The sequence below is a fragment of the Suricata suricatta genome, chromosome 3, assembly GCF_006229205.1.
Source record: "Suricata suricatta isolate VVHF042 chromosome 3, meerkat_22Aug2017_6uvM2_HiC, whole genome shotgun sequence".
Lineage (NCBI taxonomy): Eukaryota > Metazoa > Chordata > Mammalia > Carnivora > Herpestidae > Suricata > Suricata suricatta.
Window position 1 is genome coordinate 123863585 of NC_043702.1, and position 21547 is coordinate 123885131.

Here is a 21547-nt window from a genome sequence, read left to right on the forward strand (position 1 = left end):
CACGTCGCCAAGTGAACTATCTGTCGTGTGGGGCCTGCGTTCACTCTGCAAAGGGAGGCCCGTAGTGCCTTGGGGCAGGACGTCGCGAATATCAGCGAGCTCCGTACCTACAAGATCCCATAAACAGCACAGGGAAAGTTAGCTCCTAACACTCCGCCGGGGTTTCTCCCGCGCCCACTCCGCCCGCCTGCTCTCAGTAGCTGGCTGCCGTCCGAGGGCACGAACGGGGGAGCTGAGGCAAGCGCGACGGGGACCCTCGCGCCCAGCGAGCACTGGTGGTGGCGAGACTCTGAGCGGCGGGCACCCCATGGTGCCCCGCACCCTCCCAGCCGCGACTCCCGCGCCCCGTCGCCACCGCCGTGTGCAGGGTAGACCGGGCGCTGGGTAGTCTCGTTGAGGCGAAAGAGGCTCCGGGGCGCGCCGCAGCGGGGTGCATGGTCCAGGCGGTGGAAGAAGGGTCGCAGGTTGGGTCGGTGGGAAAGGCGGCGAGAGGTGGGGTGAGACTGAAGGGAGACACTGGGAACGAATCTGCCGAGAGTGGCTCGTTGGTCTAGGGGTATGATTCTCGCTTCGGGTGCGAGAGGTCCCGGGTTCAAATCCCGGACGAGCCCAGGCTTTTCTTTCTTTCCGCACTTCACAGTTTAACGTCTTTTTTTCTAACTCACATAACCCATTTAGAGACTTATATGAAACAGAGTACTCTGGTCCCTTGAACTCGAATGTTGATTCCCCCAATTTTGCGAAGCAAGAAATCGAATGAGATCAATTTATACCAAATGGCCACGGTGCGTCAGAGAGCAAGGGGGAGAACCGCGGTACCCTTCCTTACAGCTTATGTGCTGGGAAAAGAGAGAGGCCTCGTGCACAGTCCTGCCCCCGCCCCCAGCACTCCCCAAACACCTCCATACGTGGGCAGGACGCGGAGGACTAGCGGGTTCGCGGGAACCTGTGCGCCTTCTGCCTGCCGACGCCCAGCACCCGGGAGTGGCGTGTTTAAACCATACCAGCGGGCAACCGAGAACGGAATTCTGCGTCCTTTGCACACGCACGCGACTCTGTAACTGGCAGGGGTAGGGACAGCGTTTCCAAAGTGTTACAATATCCTCAAACTTTTTACGTTTTCACGTTGTCTTTTAATGGTATTAGGTGTAGCGTTAAAAAAAAAAACCCTCAATTTTGTGTTTGCAACAACATATACTTATTACGTGTATGCTCTATTCTAAAATTCAGAAACTTTTAATTCATCACGGAAGAAAAAAAAGAGGGCTCGTCCGGGATTTGAACCCGGGACCTCTCGCACCCTAAGCGAGAATCATACCCCTAGACCAACGAGCCAACGCGAGTAATGTGGCTTGCCGTACTAAAGGAAGATACTTATTTTGGCGCCCCCAAGTGGATATTTGTATATTGTTTATAGCGTTCTTGTGATTTCGTGTTTTATAGTTTTCTATTTTCTTGTTTAACTTTTTACCTCTAAGAATCTGACACAGAAGGAAAAACTATCTCATTACCGGTGTAATATTTACGTCTTATTTAGAAAACCATAATTCTGTTTATATTCATCGCTAATAGATCACAGTGTGTCTGTTGCAACGTCCCTGCGGCAAGAAAACTCCAGACACTTTCCCATACTGTGTTCTGGACCTTACACTTTCCAATAATAGTAAAATTGTTGGTTTCTGGACTACTTTTTATCCTTGTGTTCAAAATGCCACCTTTCCAAGCCTTGGGAATTCGCATCTGTGTGTTTTTACTCAAACTGTTCTCTTCAGCTGGAAAATCTCTTTCCTTTTGAATAAACCTCAAGCTCTAACCTTCCCTGAGAGATCCTTTAACATATGCAGTCCTGTCTCCTCTAATCCTGATTTATTGGAGGACAAGACACCAACACCAACACTGAAATCTGTATAACTGGCAACCAATTGTAGAATTCATTATAATTGGTGTCCAATTGTCCCGATATCTGTATGGCATGGCTTGTTTACTATATTTTAAATTTTTAAATACTTATTATTTAAGCTTACATTAACAAAGCTTGTGCTCAATAAGTAATTGATGGATGACTGCAATTAGTTTCAATTTCCTTAACACTACAAATCTTCGTAAACTGTCTCTTTAATAAAGAGCTAACCAGATGGGCAACCACAAACAGAAGAGTGGCTATCCTAAATAGACCTCTTCATTTATTTTATTTCATATCAGTGTGTTCATTCATTGGATTTCTCATTCATTCAACAAACAGTAGAAGTACTATGTACCAGACTGAATTGTCAACTTTCTTCCAATGGTTTGATGCTGGCAAATTATAGTTTTGGAGCTCTAACATTCCTTGCCCTTCTTTGTTTTATTTGAAACTGTCCTAACTTGAGCCTAGAGTTCTTAGGGCTCAAGACAAGGAGAATAAGAATACCCTTCAAAATGTTAATTAGCTCTAGATGCCAGCTCACTTTATTCATCAAAATGAAACTGGAAAAAAAATGTGCCCTGGAAACTTAACACTTAAATGTAAATGTAAGTGCTCTCCTTTCCCACTTGAATTTACTATAGTTATTATTATCTTCAGGGATTTTTTCTAACTTGTACTTCGATCCAGTGATTGAGAAAGTTTGTCTTTTACTCTTCAGTTTCCATTAGGGTACCTCACTTGCCTCTCACAACAATGCAGGAATACCCACAGTAACAAAACTCAGAATATCAATTGACAAACCCACAGTGAGAAATATCTGTATCCTGGTGAAGGAATGCCTGTGACCAGTGACCTTCGGCAAGGGATGTTTTTCCCGTGTCGGTTCCGTGAAGCGGAAGTGGGGCACACAGGTTGCAGTGTACAGGGGGACAGAGGATCTTTTATTCCCGTCACAGTGAATGAAGAGCCTGACAACTTCTCTCTAAGGACCCCCATTATTCTTGTTACCCCAACTTGGTGCCCAGAAACATGGAGACATTAGAACACTAATTTTCAAATTTTCAATATTTTCTAGCAAAAATGCCACCTTCCTCCTGAATTAAGCCATTCTGGCAATAGAAATATTGATGAAATCGATTTAGCTTCAGGCAAATCTTTCTCATGGCGGCCTGGGATTCATCTTTGACTCTATCTATCCATGAATAGTCCAGTTCTCACTGTTCCAGGAACCTCTTGCTATCGCGAGCCACAGATCACAGTGTTCCAATTCCTGTAGCAACAGATCTTAAAAGACAAGGAGGGAAAGAATGCCAGTGAGAATACGGGAGGTGGGGGAGGATTCTGCCACAATCACAAATAGCTGTTTGAAATTTTGGTGCCTGTCACCCTCTTCCTAATTTCTCCCATCGATTCCAGATCTAGAAAATTCTGTTTTTACATATTTGCTAAAACTAGATGCTCCTGCGTGCCCCTTTTCTTTCTTTCTTTTTTTTTTAAAGTTTATTTATTTATTGAGAGAGCAGGGGAGGAACAGAGAAAGGGAGAGAATCCCAAGCAGGCTCCACACCAGCAGCACTGACCCTGATGCGGGGCTCGAACTCATGACCTGAGCCCAAATCAAGAGTCAGACACTTAACCGACTGTGCCACCCTGGCACCCCACTACTGTGTTTTTTGTGCACTACATGGAAAAGGAAGTCTGTGAGCCAATGGGCCTGTGTACATAACTATTATCAGAAAGCCTCTGCACAGGACTCTTTCTTCTTATTGATTCTGTGGGGAAAGTCCTCCCCCGTGGAGTCCTTTCTTGTCAGAGGGAGCCATCCATTAAAAGGATCTTTTTTTAAATGTTTTTTATTTTTGAGGAAGAGAGAGAGAGAGAGAGAGAGTGAGCAGGGGAGGGTCAGAGAGAGAGGGAGACACAGAATCCGAAGACAGGCTCCAGGCTCTGAGCTGTCAGCACAGAGCCTGACACGGGGCTCAAAGCCACGAACCGTGAGATCATGACCTGAGCCAAAGTCGGCCGCTCAACCAACTGAGCCACCCAGGCTCCCCTAAAAGGATCTTTCTGACTTGATTGGAAGTCCTCAGTTGATTCCGACTGCATTGCCCGGACTGCTTAAGCTTGTGAAGGAAAGTTTCTAGGAGGAAGAAAGAGGTATGGGAAGAGAGGGAGGTTTGTGGAGTGAGGATCCTGAGATAACCAATAATGATTGGAATCCAAGGGTTTTTTGTTTGTTTTCCCGTTTACTTTCTATAGCAGGGTCAGAAACCACAGTGTAAGGACTATGGCTCAAACAAGCTTGCATGATGGTTTTTTCTTTGTAAGTTTGCTAGGTTAATTTAATAAGCATTCATCCATCTCTTCATCCAACAAATACAGTGCAAAGCTAAATTGTATGGGGAGGGTTTCCTATTTGAATGGGTCGTAGGCACAGGCCTCTTTGAGAAGATAATAGGAGAAGAAAGGCTGGAAGGGCAGGAAGGTGTAAATCAGATGCGTATCTGGAAGCACCAGCGGGGTAGAGGGGATAGCTGGTGCAAACACCCTGAGACATGGGTTTTTCCTGAAATGTTCCAGAAACAGCAATGAGGACAGTGTTGCTGAGAGGAGAGGAGGCAAGTGTGAGTAATAGGAGACGAACCTTCCTGTGTGCCAGGTTCTGTCTGAAGGCCCTCTGGGAAAACAGAGAACTGTATGGTAAGTCCCTCATGTCCCTAGAGGGGGACCATTTCATATGGGACACAAACAAGTAAGTAGACAATAGCAAACAAGTGCTGATATGATACTAGTAACATTTACTGAGAACGTACTGCCCAATCCATTACTCCCATTTGTGTTCGCAAAGACCTTGAGAGATAAGTCCTCTTCTAAACCTAAAGACGATGTGTTGGAGATCAGAATGAGGACCGAGCTGTGCTGAACGGCAGTGGTCAAGTGTACACAGGGCAGTGCAGGGAGATGTTAGAGACTGCAGGAAACCTGTCTAGAGGAACTCGCCCTCCACTTCTGTTCTGAAAGATGAGAAGATAATGTGTTGACCGTCAAGGGGCAGAGGGAGGCCTGAAGCCTGAGGAAGCAGCGAGAAGGGCGTGAAGAGTCAGGGGTAGACCTGCAGGCGGCTTTGGAGGGCCCGGCTGGAGTGCGGGCTGGAGGGCCCGGGGCACGGGCTCACAAACGCCGTCTGCAGGGATGTGCATGCCGGCCAAGGTGTTTGGACTTCGTGCTAAGGGCAATAAAGAGCCAATGAAAGGCCCTGGAAAGGGTGTTCATGGGAAATTCATTCTGTCCGCTTTCAGGTGGTTGTGGAAGTTCTGGAAATATCTGAACTCTTGCAGGGTACACGGAGGGAAAGCACAGCAGAGGCCAGCCCCCTGCAAAACACGTCACGGTCAAGTTGTTCTTATTTGTTCCCTCCCGCCTGGGTTTCCTACCTGTGGAGGTCACACCCACGCTATAGGGGACCGGAGAGAATGCCAAGGGGTGCGGTGCCAGGGAGAAGCTGCCTGGGTCTTGGAGCTAGGGAAGAAGGGGGGCCTGCTGTGCTCAGCCCGGGAGTGGCCAAATCCGGGTGTCGTCCAGGAGTCCCGGCAGCCAGTGCTCAGACAGACAAACCCTCTGACTCTTCCAAGAAGGTGATGTGTCAGAGGTCGTTTTTCCTTTACATCACACACGTGAAGAGGAGGACATTCTCTTGGCCTGGGCCCTGTGTGCCGTAGAACATCTCAACACCGGAGCGGGCTCTCAGGCTCCAGGTGGCCTCTCTGTGGCTTCTCTGGGCTGCAGGCCTCCATAGCTCATTGCCTTCTGCTTGCCCGTGGTGTGTTGTCAGCAACGTTCACGTCCAAGGCCCAGCTCGTTAGCCGTCCTCACAGACCAGCTTCTCTTCCTCAGCATTATATCTATATAGACACACACACACACACACACACACACACACACGTATATATATATGCATATACATATATATATATACATATTTTCAAATTAATTTATTTTTAAATTTACATCCAAGTTAGGAACAGATTCCTTAATGCCCCTCACCCATTTAGCCCATCCCCCCTCCCACAACCCCTTCGGCAGCCCTCTGTTTGTTCACTATATTTAAGAGTCTTCTCTGTTTTGTCCTCCTTCCTGTTATATTATTTTTGCTTCCCTTTCCTTATGTTCATCTGCTTTGTATCTTAAATTCCTCATATGAGTGAAGTCATATGATAGGTCTTTCTCTAATTTTGTTTAGCATAATCCCCTCCTGTTCCATCCACGTAGTTGCAAATAACAAGATTTCATTCTTTTTGATTGCTGAGTAATACTCCATTGTATACGAATACCACATCTTCTCTATCCATTCATCCGTCAATGGACATTAGGGCTCTTTCCATACTTCGGCTACTGTTGATAGCACTGCTCTAAACATTGGAGTGCATGTGCTCTTTTGAAACAGCACAGCTGTGGCCCTTGGTTAAATACCTAGTAGTGCAATTGCTGGGGTAGGGTAGGGTTTTTTTTATGTTTATTTATTATTGAGACAGAGAAACAGAGCATGAATGGGGGAAAGGCAGAGAGATAGGGAGAGCAGGAATGGGGGAGGGGCAGGGAGACAGGGAGACACAGAATCCGAAGCAGGCTCCAGGCTCCGAGCTAGCTGTCAGCACAGAGCCCAACGTGGGGCTCTAACCCACAAACTATGAGGTCATGACCTGAGCCAAAGTCAGACACCCAACCGACTGAGCCACCCAGGAGCCCCTGGTAGGGTATTTTTAAATAATATTTAAAAAAAAATAAAGTAGTTCTATTTTTAATTTTTTGAGGAACCTCAAAAATGGACTGTTTTCCAGAGGGGCTGCACCAGTTTGCATTTGCACCAGCAATGCAAAAGAGATTCTCTTTCTCCGCATCCTTGCCAACATCTGTTGTTGCCTGAATTGTTAATGTGAGCCATTCTGACATGTGTGCAGTGGTATCTCATTGTGGTTTTGATTTGTATTTCTCTGATGATGTTAAGCATTTTTTTCATGTGTCTGTCAGCCATCTGGATGTCTTCTTTGGAGAAGTGTCTGTTTATGTTTTTTGCCCTTTTCATCACTGGATTATTTGTTTTGTGAATGTTGAGTTTGATAAGTTCTTTATAGATTTTGGATACTAGCCCTTTATCTGTGGGAAGAGGAAGCTTGGGTCTGGCACCTCAGACCACTTGGCCATTCGACACCACACTATCCCTCTATCTGATATGTCATTTGCAAATATCTTCTTCCATTCTGTCAGTTGCCTTTTAGTTTTGGTGATTGTTTCCTTCACTGTGCAGAAGCTTTTTATTTTAATGAGGTCCCAATAGTTCATTTTTTTGTTTCCCTTGCCTCCAGAGATGTGTTGAGTAAGAAATTGCTGTGGCTGAGGTCAGAGAGGTTTTTTTGTTTGTTTTTGTTTTTACTAATGAGTTTATTTATTTAATGAATATAATTTATTGTCAAATTGGCTTACATACAACACCCAGTGCTCATCCCAACAAGTGCCCTCCTCAGTGTCCATCACCCATTTTCGTCTCTTTCCCATGCCCCATCCACCCTTAGTTTATTCTCTGTATTTAATAGTCTTTTGTGGTTTGCCTCCCTCCCTATTTGTATCTGTTTTCCCTCCTCCTCCTTCCCCATGGTCTTCTGTTCAGTTTCTCAAGACCCACATATGTGTGAAAACATATGATATCTGTCCTTCTCTGACTGACTTATTTCACTCAGCATAATACCTTCCGGTTCCATCCACATTGCTGTAAATGGCACGATTTCATTCTTTCTCATTGCCAAGTAGTTTTCCCTTGTATATATAAACCACATCTTCTTTATCCATTCATCAGTTGAAGAATATAAATGTTCTTCAATGACTAAAGTCTCTTTCCATAATTTTGCTATTGTTGAAAGTTCTGCTATAAACATTGGGGTGCATGGGTCCCTATGAATCAGCACTCCTGTATCCTTTGAGTAACTTCCTACTAGTGCTATTTCTAGGTCATAGGATAGCTCTATTTTTCATTTTGTGAGGAACTTCCACACTGTTTTCCAGAGCAGCTGCACCACTTTGCATTCCCACCAACAATGCAAGAGGGTTCCCATTTCTCCACACCCTCTCCAGCATCTGTAGTTTCCTGATTTGTTCATTTTAGCCACTCTGACCAGCATAAGGTGGTATCTCAGTGTGGCTTTGATTTGTATGTCCCTGTTGATGAGTGACATTGAGCATCTTTTCATGTGCCTGCTGGCCATCTGGATGTCTTCTTTGGGAAAATGTCTATTCATGTCTTCTGCCCACTTATTCACTGAATTACTTGTTTTTGGGGTGTTGAGTTTGGTAAATTCTTTATAGATTTTGGATACTAGCCAATGATATCTGATACACCATTTGCAAATATCCTTTCCCATTCCATTGGTTGCCTTTTAGTTTTGTTGATTGTTTCCTTTGCCGTGCAGAAGCTTTTTATCTTGATGAGGTCCAAATAGTTCATTTTTGCTTTTGATTCCCTTGCCTTTGGAGACGTGTTGAGTAAGAAATTCTGCGGCTGAGGCCAAAGAGGTTGTTGATTGCTTTTTACTCTAGGGTTTTGATGGTTTCCTGTCTCACATTTAGGTCTTTCATCCATTTTGAGTTTATTTTTGTATATGGTGTAAGAAAGTGGTCTAGTTTCATTCTTCTGCATGTTGCTGTCCAGTTCTCCCAGCACCATTTGCTAAAGAGACTGTCTTTCTTCTATTGGATGCTCTTTCCTGCTTTGTCAAAGATTAGTTGGCCATATATTTGTGGGCCCAATTCTGGGTTTTCTATTCAATTCCATTGGTCTATGTGTCTATTTTTGTGCCAGTACCATACTGTCTTGAGAATTATAGCTTTGTAACCCATCTTGAAGTCCAGGATTGTGATCCCTCCAGCTTTGATTTTCTTTTTCAAGAATTCTTTGGCTATTCAGGGTTTTTTGTGGTTCCAGACAAATTTTAGGATTGTTTGTTCTAGCTCTGTGAAGAATGTGCATGTTATTTTGATAGGGATTGCTATTTGAGAGAGAGAGAGAGAGAGAGAGAGAGAGAGAGAGAGAGAGAGAGAGAAAGAAAGAAAGAAAGAAAGAAAGAAAGAAAGAAAGATAGATAGATAGATAGATAGATAGATGAAGTTCATTTACCTATTTTGAGAGAGACAGAGAGACAGAGACAGAGCATGCAAGCAGGGGAGGGGCAGAGAAAGAATCCCAAGCAGGGATGTGGGGCTCAAACTTACAAACCATGAGATCATGACCCAATCCAAAACCAAGAGTCAGTCACTTAACCAACTGAGCTACCCAGTAGCTCCTCTTCTTTGGCTCTTAGTTTTGATTGCCCAGTAATACCATTCTCTACTCAGGCCAAAAACTAGAGGTCACATCTGTCATCTGGATTCTTTTCTATTGATTAGACTTCCCATCCAATTGATCCCTAGTCCTGTCACTGTCTCGCTGAAATGTTTCTCCATGCCTTGTATTGCCCTCCATCTCTCTTCCCTCTTCTCTTGTCTGCTACAATGGTCACCCTCTTAAAACACAGACTTGAACTTGTCACTCCCCTTTTACTTCTCACCACTGCCCAAGCAACCCAGGGCTCTTCAAAAGATGACCAGAGCATACTCTTTCCATTCCAGCATTATCTTTCCCTCACTCCTCTGAAGTTCTAAACCACACAGGATTAACCCACTATTTCTTGGAGCTGGTACTGCTTTCCTGTTATATTCATCCTTTAAAGTCCATCTCAAATGCTACATCCTCTGTGCTTCTATTTTTCCCACATATCTCTTGGGCCAGTGGTTCTCAGAAGGGGAAGGTATGTGTGTTAAGGTACATTACAGTCAGAGAAACTTATAACATTACATGTGTCTTTGAGAACCACTGCCCCTGTTGGCCTTGGGTTTCTCCTTTTTTTGCCCTTCTCTTCAAGCATTTATTTTTTTTGAATTTTAATTTTTATTTTTGAGAGACAGAGACAGCGCGAGCAGGGGAGGTCAGAGAGAGAGGGAGACACAGAATCCAAAGCAGACTCCAGGCTCTGAGCTCTGAGCTAGCTGGCAGCATAGAGCCTGACGCGGGTCTTGAACCCACGAACCCAGGAGTCCCTCTTCAAGCATTTAAAAAACTCTAGTACCAGGGGTGCCTGGGTGGCTCAGCCTGGTAGAGTGTCCGACCTGGGCTCAGGTCATGATCTCACGGTTGGTGGGTTTGAGCCCTGCATCAGGATCTGTGCTGACAACTAGCTCTGAGCCTGGAACCTGTCTTCAGATCCTGTGTCTCCCTCTCTCTCTGTGCCTGTCCCTCACTCATGCTGTCTCTCTCTCAAAAATGAATTTTAAAAAACATTTAAAAAATGAAAAAAAAAAAGAAGAAAAAATCTAGTACCAGAGTGCCTGAGTGGCTCAGTTGGTTAAATGTCTTACTTTGGCATGGGTCATGATCTCACGGTTCACAGGTTCTGTGTCTCCCTCCCTCTCTATCCCTCCCCTGCTCATACTCTGTCTCTTTCTCTCTGAAAAATAAGTAAAAAAGATTTTTTAAAAATCTACTTCCTGTTTTTCTGCGCTGGTGGACTATGCACTTCTTGCGAGTAAAGCCTAGGTGTTCTACAGCACGTAGTATTACTCACTGGATGCATCTGTATTCTATACAACTGAGGACATTCCAGGCACACTTCATTAGGATCTTGCTTCTTGAGAAAAATAGGGCTTTTGCTTTGTTAAAAGCGTTGTTAAGCTTTTTTAGTCTTCTCTCAGGCATGCTAATTATTATGAGTTTGCTTACAAGGTGGGTAGGGCTAAAAGACCAAAAATATCAGGATGGACGTTTATAAGGTTGACTTTAGACAAAACCCTGAAATGAGAGGTTGTATTTTTTGGTTTTTTTCCATAAGGCTCTTCCCCACTCTTGTCCTAATTGTCTATGTTTTGTTCCTTCCTTCACTCTATTGAAACCCCTCCCCCCCAAGATTCTTTTCTTCATTTACTCTCAAATTTTCATGCTCCTGTTCCCTCTTGGGTATTCTCATTTGGACCCCTCCAAACACTTTGTTCAGTATTTTTTGGGCATCCAGTGAGTGGCAGACACTGTTCTGGGCCAAGGTAACCAAGTTGAGCAGAGTCTACTAAGGTACTTCCGAGTCAGAAACTTCCCCATGCCCTTTTTCATTGATACATCTTGTGTACAACAGGAAAACAAACAAAAAGCACATTCATTCGTTCAAAGAGTTCCCAGTTTCCACCCTTTTTTAAGCCAAAAGGAGTACTCCTGAGAGGAGATCCGGACAAGATGGAGACTTTTAAAGCTAGCAGATTTCTCAAATTGTGACACATAAATTACCTAGTCTAGGCAAAAGACAGGCCTCGCAAGGGGCAAGGCGGGAGGTGTGCTCCATGTGGACGACTGAATCATCCCGTCGTCCCCTTCATTTTATTTTCTTTGTAAATGAACTGCTGCTTTTCCTTTAGGTGAGGCTCAGAGAAACCCAGAAGGGCTGACCCAGAGGGGAGGACCCGCGGCTAGGAGACACTGTGCAGAGATCTGCTGGACTGGACCAGCGGAGAGGCACCAGAGACGGCGGCAGGCGGTCGGAGGAAGGGACACTGGCGGACACCCGGGTAGGCGGAGGGCCAGGCGGGAGCCTAGCGCCGCCGGAGACCCGGGCCTCCGGCGCCTGGAGCAGGAGCCTGGGTGGGAGCCTGGGTGGGACCGGGGGGGAGGGCGGGCCCTCCGGAGCAGAGGGCGTGATGGGCAGTCAGTGTCCTCCAATCGCGTCCTCGCGGGGACGCGGGGCCGGCCAATGAACGGACCCCAGGGGCCGGCGTGGGGCCGGGAGCGGGGAGCGTGGCGTGTAGGTGGCAGCGGGCGCGGGCGGCGACGAGGCTGGAGTCCCTGCAGCGAGCCGAGCTGAGCGCAGCGGGGACTAGAGCCCAGGGCGGCGGCGGAGGCAGGACGATGGCAGCGCCCACCGGGGCCGAGGCAGTGCTTGCAGTCGCAGCCCGCAGGCGCTGGCTGTGGTCGGTGCTGGCGGCGACGCTCGGGCTGTGTGAGTGACGCTTGGACCGAGCCGGGGCTGTGGGGGCCTTGCGGGGTCAGCGCCCTTCCCTAGCGGCAGCCGCGGACCCTGCGCGCACGGCGCCGAGGTGGGGAGGGGACGCGGCCTGCGCGCTCCGGGGCCGGGGGCGCGCGGAGCCTCCCTTCCTCCCGATCCCTGCTTGTGCGGGAGGAGGGAGGGAGCTCCCTACTTTGCTCCTTCTTGGGGGGCTGTCGGGGCCGCGGGCCGGCGAGGTCTCCTGTGTTTCCCGCCTGGGGACCCGGGGCCGTTCGAGGCCCGCCCGGGATTCCCGTTCAGGAGCCCGGGTTTGGGCGCGCTCCACCTTTAGGAGGTGGCAAGAAGGTTGGTAAGGCTTTCTTTTGCAAGGCCTTTGTTGGTTTGTTTCCCCGCTTTAAGCGAATGTTTTGTTTAATCTTGTAAATTACATTTCGGATGCTCACCGATCCATTTTTTAAGGCTCTTGATGGAAGAGTCCTGGGTTGTCTTGGTCTCCTGTGTGGCTTGCAGAGCACCCACCGAGGGGACATTTAGATTACCTCCGCATTAGGAAGCAGAGACTGGGAACACCCCTGGAATGACCTGGCTTAAAAGAATTTGGTCAAAGCTTTGATAACTCCAGGCAGAGTCACCACAGTTTATCAAGACACAATACATTAAAACCCCGTTTTGCCCTTTTCCTTTTTTTTTTTTTTTTTCCTTAAATGACCTTTTTTTCTTGCTTAATTTCATGGGTCAGCTTAAGGTTAACCTCAGGCTCGATTTATTGCATTGGATGAGTTGTTTTATGGACATCTGAAATGTTGGCCATAGGACTTTTTTGTGCTGTTGTTCAAAGCTGAGAACTTGCTGCCTCAGAACTTAGTTAAGTAATGGTTATAAAGAGAGCCAACCCCTGGGAAACACGTAGACTTTTTAGTTTCTTTTGTTTCTCAAAATGTCAGTTGCATCACAGTGTCTGAATACAAGCTTACTCAGTTATTTCTTTCATGGAGTTATTTCTTTCACGGAAGAGTCCTTAATGTAATCCTCGGAACCAGGAAAACTGTCATTTAACCAATGATTCCAGCCGTGGTGAAGTATAGATGTAGAAGTCTTACCCTCCAGGAAGATGTACTTTGTATGCATAAGGCAGTCCATTTCTTGTAAATGTCTGTACTGAGGGGGGGGGGGAAGGTTAAAAGTGTGTGTGTGGGAGTTGTTGGTGATGGTAACAACATTTGTGTTTTAAGTAAACAAGTAGGAAATAGCCTAAAACTCAGGTTTGTCAGAAGTCTTTTGGGCTTCAGACAGAAGAATTATGCACAAGAGGTCAAACATTGCTACTGAGGAAAAAGGGTGATCTTAATTAGACTCAAGGTACTAAAAGGAAGCGGAACTGAAAAACTGAATATTAATGGATATTAATATGAAAAGATCATCAAAGTAATAGCTACGTATACCTTGGATACACCTGGCTCTTCAGTAATGAAAGGTGAACACTGATGTGTGAGTGTCAGCAGCTAGCTAATGTTAGCTTAATTTTAGAAAACTATTGAATGTTTCTTCTTGCCAAGTCGTCTTCCTGGACAGTGTACATAACAGCTCATTATTATACAAAACCTTCCTGAATTTGATCCAGAAACATAGTTACTAAGCAAACATTTATTAAGCACCTTCTAAGTATCAGGCACCAGAAGCATTCTAGGAGGATGGTCCCTGCCTTCGCATAATTTCCGGTTCAGTGTGAGAAACACCCTGTGGTAGGTAATAGAAGTCCTTCCATAATGGTGTGCTGTGGGACCCCAGGTAGAGCCATCATCTCAGACTGGACTGCAGGCCACCAGAGGAAGGGGTGCTTAAGCTGAGTGGTACTGGGCGAGGAAACCATATACACAGAATCCTGAATGGACTTGTTGGAAGGTCCCTGTGGTAGGAGGTCGGAGTGTGTCGTGGGAAAGAGATGGGGGCAGTCGAGGCAGGAGAGCTAGCCAGACGCATTAACTCACAAAGGACCTTGTTAGCCATTTGTAAGGCTGGATCTTTATCCTGAGGACTGTGGGAGGCTAGTGAAGGATTTCTTTCTCTGTGGAGATGTGAAGGATGGGGCAGAGTGGTGTGAGACTGAGGAGACCGAGGGCTCTTGTAATAATCCAGAGGGGGGCATGAATTAAAGCAGTGGGATATGAAGCGAGGACATACTCTTGAGCTAGTTCTAGAGTAAATTTAATAGGGCTTGAAATTGATTTGCTGTCAGCTTGAAAGAGGAGTGTAAGGTGATCCTAAGGTTTGGAGCTTTGGAAGCTAAGCCTATTTTTGGCAGGTGGTGCTTCTCGCAGATCAAGAATGTGGGATGAGGGAATAGCGTTTGAGGAAGATGAAGATGAAGTTTCTTTGGGGTATGTTATGTTGAGTTTTAGATGCTGCTGAGACATCCTAGAAGTGGGCAGACGACAGTTGGATAGATGGTGCTGGAGAGATGAGGGGAAAGTTCTGGTTGGAAATACAGATTTGGGAGGCATCACATAAGGTAGTAAAAGCTGTGAGTGGTTTGGATGAGGTCACCATCAAAGAGTGTATGGAAGGACATAGCAGAGAGCCGAGGACAGACCCCTGGGCTAGATGGAACCTGAGAAGGAGGTCTGACGAGTAAATGAAGAACTGGAAGAATGTGGTGTCTTGGAAGCCAACGCCAAATGAAGGTTTAAGTGGGAAGTGGTGATTACCAGTGTCAGAGGAGGGTTCTCCGCTTTGGGGAGTGGTCATGTCTTTGATCACCCCTACCTAGGAACAAACACACAGCGAATAGAGCTCGGTGATTTATACCGCCCATTTCAGTTCCTGGTGCCAGCTTTCATCCAATTGCTCAACCCAGAAGCCTGGGATCCACCTTGGATTTGCCCTGTCCCTCATCCAGCCCCACATCCCATTCTGCCCTCTGCTCAATGCATTTGGAATTCACTCACTTTTTTTTTTTTCTATCAGTGAGTAGTCCACTTGCAGAATTTTAGGGAGAATCACCCAGTTGGTCTCCCCATACCCTTATCTTGCCTCCTCTTCTTCTTTTTTTTAATTTTTAATGTTTATTTATTTTTGAGAGACAGAGCATGAGTGGGCGAAGGGCAGAGAGAGAGAGGGAGACACAGAATCTGAAGCAGGCTCAGGCTCTGAGCTGTCAGCACAGAGCCGGATGCGGGGCTTGACCCCATGACCTGTGACATCATGACCTGAGCCAAAGTTGGACACTTAACTGACTGAGCCGCCCGGACACCCCTCTTGCCTCTTCTTAATGCATTCTTCACCCAACTGCAAGAATGATTTTTAGAAAAATGTAATCAGATAGTCTTACTTTTTTGTTTAAATTCCTTAATGGCCTTCCGCTCAAGTTCTGAATAACATACCAACTTCTCCCCATGGCCCGCAGTGCTTTGTGTGATCTAGTTTCTGACTCTGACTTCACCTTGTGTCACTCACACCCTTGCTCACTATATTCAAGCCACACTGCCATCTTTTTCTCTTTGCACTTGCCATTCCTGCTGCCTGGCCTACGCTTTCCCAGAACTGCCCAGAGCCATCTCCTTTGCATCAGTGAGGGCATAAATGTCACTTTTTCAAGGGCACCTGGGTGGTTCAGTTGGTTAAGTTACCGACTTTTGATTTCAGCTCAGGTCATGATGTCATGGTTCACGAGTTCAAGCCCTGTGCTGGGCTCTGCGCTGACAGCGCGGAGCCTGCTGGGATTCTCTGGGCCCCTCCCTCTCTGCCCCTCTCCTGCTCGCAGCACACACGTGTGCTTTCTCTCTCAAAAATAAATAAACATTTCTTTTTTAACGTCTTTTTTTCAGAGAGGCCTTTCTCTAACCACCCTATCCAGAGGAGATCCCTGTTATTTCCTCATCCTTTATGTCTTTTTTGTAATTTCTAACTCTGGTTTTTCTTTTTTCCTCTCTGAGAATCCAGGCCAGAGATAGTGTTTGTCTTGTTTATATACTTAGCCCTCGTGCTTAGCACAGCGGGTGTGATGGATGCTGATGTTTGTTAAAGGGCGGTCAGGCAATATGTGTGTCTTGATAGCAGTTTGTTAGTAGTTTGTAATATGTAGTTAGGATTTGGCCTGGCACATAGCGGGTGTCCAGTAAATGTTTCTTGAAAAAAAGGAATATTTTTCCCAAGTGTGATTTCATGTATTATCTGGTTATTTTCACTCTTTAAGTACCACTTCATATTCAGAAGTGTATGCAATAAATTAACATTTTTCAACTTTTGTATTTTTTTTTAGTTGTACTTATTTGTGTATTTACAAGTTTATTTGTTTATTTTGAGCGAGACAGAGCGTATGAGGGAGGGGCAGAGAGAGAAGGAGAGGGAAAATCCCAGGCAGGCTCCGTGCTATCAGCTTAGAGCCTGACATGGGGTTCAAACCTGTGAAATGTGAGATTATGACCTCGGCCAAAATTACGAATAAGAATCAGACACTCAACAACTGAGCCACCCAACTGCCCCGTAAGTTTTATTTATTTAAGTAATCTCCACACACCCAGTGTGCGGCTTGAACTCCTGATCCTGAGATTAAGAGTCGCATGCTCTTCTGACTCAATCAGCCAGGCGCCCTCTTCAACTACTTTAAACAGCATGGTTTTGGAATTACTAGTTATTACATATTAATTTTATCATGTTTGTTGCAGCCTATAAGTATTTTGTCAATACGATTTTCTATTATTTGATGCTTGCTGCCAAGATTTAGACTTGAGACACTGCCTCTGCTGCTGAAAGGCCACGATCTCAGTACTAATTCCCTCAGCCTTTTACTTATTTACCAGCCAGGATAATAAAAGAAAACTCAGTCTTACAAAAAATTCTCCCACTTGTTTTTACCCCTACCTCTGGCATAGCAACCAGGTTCAGATGCTGCCAAAAGAAGAGATAAAGACAAGTCTTAAGTGAAAGAGAGATCTAAGGGAAACGGAAGTTTGCCTCTTCCCAACAACCACCCCAAGTCTTGATGCATTACACGCACACCTCCTGAGTGCCCGCGCTGTTTGAGTTACTGTGGAACCAGCAGGGACACTGGATTGTCCCCGGGATGTGTATGCTTCAGTAATGAATAATAAAGGACAGATGAGACATTCGTGAGAGTCACCACTTTGAAGGGAATATGATTCACCCGTTATGAAAATCTGCAGCATTAATAAAACCATAGAACACGTATGTGTATTACAAAATAGGTATTTTTTACACGCACAAAGGACACACTGTAGGATTTCATTGATGGTTGATCTTTCCTCCTGAGTTTTTAGAATATGAGTTGATTGGCAAAGACTCAATCTATGTGGCTTTTCAGAAATACTGCTGCATGCCCTCCCTCTAGAACATGCTGGCCTACCTGTTAAATATTTCTTACATTCCTTTTTATTCCCACTGAGGCTGGGTCCTGTGACTCCACAATCACATTTTTCCTGGATGATTAGAATCTTCTGTGGGGCCCCAAGTCTGGTGTTTTTATTTCAGTTGTAAAATTTTATCTGAGAATTTGAATTCTCTGTGTGAAACCTGCATCTCACGCATACCTAAACCTTGTGAGGATTTTAATTTTGCTCTCTATGACCACTGGCGTAATTTGGAAAGAGAGAATAAAGGATTTGCTCTGACAGAGTTTTCATAGATTAGTTTGGGCTCTAGGTCCCATCAAAGGGATTTTAATTATTAGAAAAACTAGAAGCATCTCCTGAGGTCTTAAGTATCATACGGTTCTGGGTCTTGGTTCCTACGGCCAAGAAGATATGAAACCTTCATGTATCTTGAGTGATTTCCTTTTTTCCTTTTCCAATCTTATTTTGCCAAGTGCTTGACATCAGCAATGCCCTAGAGTCTAGACCACAGTCCTTGGGATTTTGTATGTCACAAGAAGGCAGAGATTGGTTGGCTTTGTGCCCATTCCTAGTGTGTGGATTGAGAAATTTAATGGTCTCTTGGGACCTTTATATCTTTGCCCTTAAACCTCTTTATTCATTATCTTTTTGAATGCATGTGGGCACTATAATTTTAATTCACTTATAATTTTCTCTTGGTCCCATTTAGCCTTTATCAAGAAAAGGAGGATGGTTTCATTAATAAATTCTTCAGGGATTTATTTATTTATTTTTCTTTCCAACTCTGGGGTCTCCTTAGAAATTGTGATACTTTGCCGTACCTCTGATTGACTGGGCGTGTAGTTGGAATATGGTGGGCCGTTGAAGAACGCTGGGGTGTGGGATGCCCACCCCCGCCCCCACCCCCATCCCCACCCCCCAGTCGAAAATGCATGTGTAACGTTGATTTCCTGAAAACTTAACTGCTAATGGCCTACTGTTGACTGGCGTTGTTCAAGGCTCAACTGTAGTTTTCAAGCAACTGATATACTGTACCCAGTCCTCAGCTTTAATTAATTGGGCTCAGAAATGTACTGTGTCTTTACTGAGCTTAAGTTATTTATTATTGTAGATAATTGCCACCTAGGTTAAAGTCCACAATGTGAGCTTTGTTGGTATTGTGCTGTAACCAACTGAACAGACTTTGATGAATTTGCAATGAACATTGTTTATACTAGGACTCTGATATTCTACTTTGGGGTCTGGGGAAGCTATTATGTGCAATTTAAAAACATTTTTAGGGGCAGCGGGTGGCTTAGTTGGGTAAGCATCTGACTTCAGCTCAGGTCATGATCTCATGGTTTGTGGTCGTGAGCCCTGCCTTGGGCTCTGTACTGACAGTGTGGAACCTGCCTGAGATTCTGTCTCTCTCCCCCTCTCTCTCTGTCCCTCCCCTACTTGCACTCTTGCTCTTGTTCACTCTCTGTCTCTCAAATAAATAAGATTTTAAAAGAATTTAAAAATTATTTTAAAGAATGTTTTTATCAAAATTGAGAAATGTGTTATTCTTTTCTCTTCAAACATGAAGGAACACAGTGTGGAGTTACGTCACTTTAACATACTCTTGTGCTTTTCCCAGATAGCACTTGAAAACCATGAAGGGGCTGTATCGTATAGGGTGTTTTCTAATGAGTTACTCTCCAGTCACATTCAGGTTGTTGTTGCTAGCCTTCTTCCAAGTGTGTTGCTTGGAAACAAAGGTAATAGGTAAAGGACTCAGTTTCCTAAGAGAAAAATGTGTTAAAATGCAAATATTTGAAATCTCCCAAATGGCTAAGAAGGGCAGAGAGAGAGAGAGCGAGTAGTTAGGGAGAACTTTTGAATTGATTGCTATTGTATCTGTCTGTATAGATAAAGGTTGTGTGTATGTTGTGTGTCTTCTACCATCTATAGTTAACACACACACACACACACACACACACACACATCCTGTATCTGTGTCGACAGATAAAATACCAGTCAATTCAAAAGTTCTCCCTAACTATTCACTCTCTCTGCCCTTTATAGTTCCTGTTTCTTAGCCCTTAGAAATTTGGATATAGAACTAGCTTCCTGTTGTGTTTTGCTCTGCCTTTATTGACTGAGTGTGGACTGTGTGCCAAGCCTTGCTAAGCAACTTACATGCATTCTCTCTCCTCATTACAGTTCGGTGTGATAATTATTATTTTTATGAATTTTACAGATGAGGAACCTTAAGAATCAGATAGGTTGTGTAACTTGTCCAAGGTCACATAAAACTAGTATATGATAAAGTTGGAACTCAAAGCGTATATTTACCACTTCTCTGCTGTATTATAGAACTTCTCTTGCAAAGTCTCTACACATTTTTTAGGAGGCCTTTGGCATATCTGAAATGTTTACAGCATATCTTTTCTCTGTCTTGGGGTATCCACCAATTTCCTTCTCTCTGTGGTAATGTTTGTGTAAGAATCTCAATGCCTCCACCCTGCGGATTGTGCTCCGCAGAGACAGTGCCATGTTGAAGCAGTGCGGAACCTGGGCCACCCAGTGCTCTGACTACTCCTCAGGGTTTTAAAATATTTGTTTATTTATTTATTTGAGAGAGAGAGAGAGAGAATGCAAGAGAGACAGAAAAATCCCAATGTCAGCGCAGAGCCAGATGCAGGGCTCGAACTCATGAACTGCATGCAAGATCACAACCTGAGCCAAAATCAAGAGTCAGATGCTTAACGACTGAGACCCCCAGGTGCCCCTACTCCTCAGGGATTTGTAATCTTGAGTGGTTTTTGTAGGTTCTTCTCATTCTTACGCTGATCCTTCTGGCCAGGACATAGCATGAATCCGGTTAACCAGGTGTCCGACTCCATGCTGGGCCCAGAGAGGTCCCTTGGCCCTCATTGGGAGGCACCTCATGTGGACCAAGCCACTGAGCCTTTACCTGTTTGCTTGGGCTGAGTTCTTCCCAGAGGCCCTGCAGGTCTTTCTGCAGTTAGACTATCGGCAGGCTTGCCCTGTGGGACGTCCAGACAGGCCCAGGGTGTTCGCAGTCGAGGCACCCGGTTGGCAGAGGCCCTGGGGCCCCGTGGCCTTGCCGGCTGCCATAAGAGGAGCTCCAACCCTGTCTCTGAACTTGTGGGCACTTTGTCTTCATCACTTTCCACTGGTAGGAATTTAATTTTTCCCCCAGTCACTAGCAGTGTGGAAAAACCCGGGCGGAGGCTTGCTGAGTCTGACATGCTGACAGGTGGAGAATGTATTGATAATGAGGCGAGGCGACACCTATTGCCATCAGGCCTTCCTGTACAGGCCTCAGAACAGAACAGGCTGAGGGCCAGTTTCTCCTTGTCACTTCAGATTGTAGCTCCACAGTCTCTTATCTGCGCTTTGAAATCTCCAGATCTCTGGAATCTGAAATGTTTTCCTTAACTTTGACACCAACTCTTTTAGCTGCAGGATTTGACCTGTACTGATGAGACACTATTTTTAGTGATGATCCCACTCGCTGTGACTGATCATGTGTTTCACTGCAGACATACTAATGTGTTGGGTCATGGGCTGGTGCCGGGGGCCCTGCCGAGGCCGGTATATAATATATGGTGTGTGCACTGTATTAGTGTTTTAAAACCTGAAAAATCTCCATCTGAAACACATCTGGCCCCAAGGGTTTTCGATTAGATGCTGTGAGCCTCTAGAATTTTCTTTTATTCTTGTAGATACTAAGAACAACAAAACACATTTTTAGTTCTTTAAATATTTTGGTACATAAAGCTAATGGTTTGCCACTTAAATGCCTTTGCTCAAATTCCTTTTTTCATTGATGCTAGTTTGGACCTGGCCTCCCCTTTATTCTGGGTTTCTGGGTCTGTCAACTGGCTCAAGGCTGGGAATGATTGAGGGCATGTGACTTTATGTTTTTATGACTCAAGGCTTTAATTCACTTGACCTCGAACTTTTCTGCTTCTAAAGATCAAGTAAGAGGGGTGCTTGGGTGGCTCTGTGGGTTAAGCATCCGACTCTTGATTTTAGCTCAGGTTATGATCTCACAGTTTGTGGGTTCGAGCCCTGTGTCAGGCTCCCTGTGTTAGGATTCTCTCTCTCTCTCCCTCTCTCTCTGCCCCTCCCCCCAGCCTCTCTTTCAGAATAAATTTAAAGAACACATTAAGAAAAAATCTTTACAGGGGCGCCTGGGTGGCTCAGTCGGTTAAGTGTCCAACTTTGACTTG

The 21547-nt window shown here is 45.2% G+C and overlaps 1 protein-coding gene and 2 non-coding genes across 4 annotated transcripts in view; 2 read left to right on the forward strand and 1 right to left on the reverse strand.

Annotated features, from left to right (window-relative positions):
* Nucleotides 1-539: 539 nt before the first annotated feature.
* TRNAP-CGG lies at nucleotides 540-611 on the forward strand. The gene has a single exon. It is a non-coding gene; the product is annotated as a tRNA-Pro (tRNA).
* Nucleotides 612-1263: 652 nt separating this feature from the next.
* Nucleotides 1264-1335, reverse strand: TRNAP-AGG. The gene has a single exon. It is a non-coding gene; the product is annotated as a tRNA-Pro (tRNA).
* Nucleotides 1336-11768: 10433 nt separating this feature from the next.
* MPZL1 (myelin protein zero like 1) overlaps nucleotides 11769-21547 on the forward strand; it is a 61367-nt gene continuing 51588 nt past the window's right edge. For both annotated transcript variants that reach the window (XM_029933075.1, XM_029933077.1), the window contains exon 1: nucleotides 11769-11970. In XM_029933075.1, coding sequence (XP_029788935.1) covers nucleotides 11880-11970 — 91 coding nt within the window. In that variant the 5' untranslated portion in view covers nucleotides 11769-11879. The remainder of the gene's footprint in view (nucleotides 11971-21547) is intronic.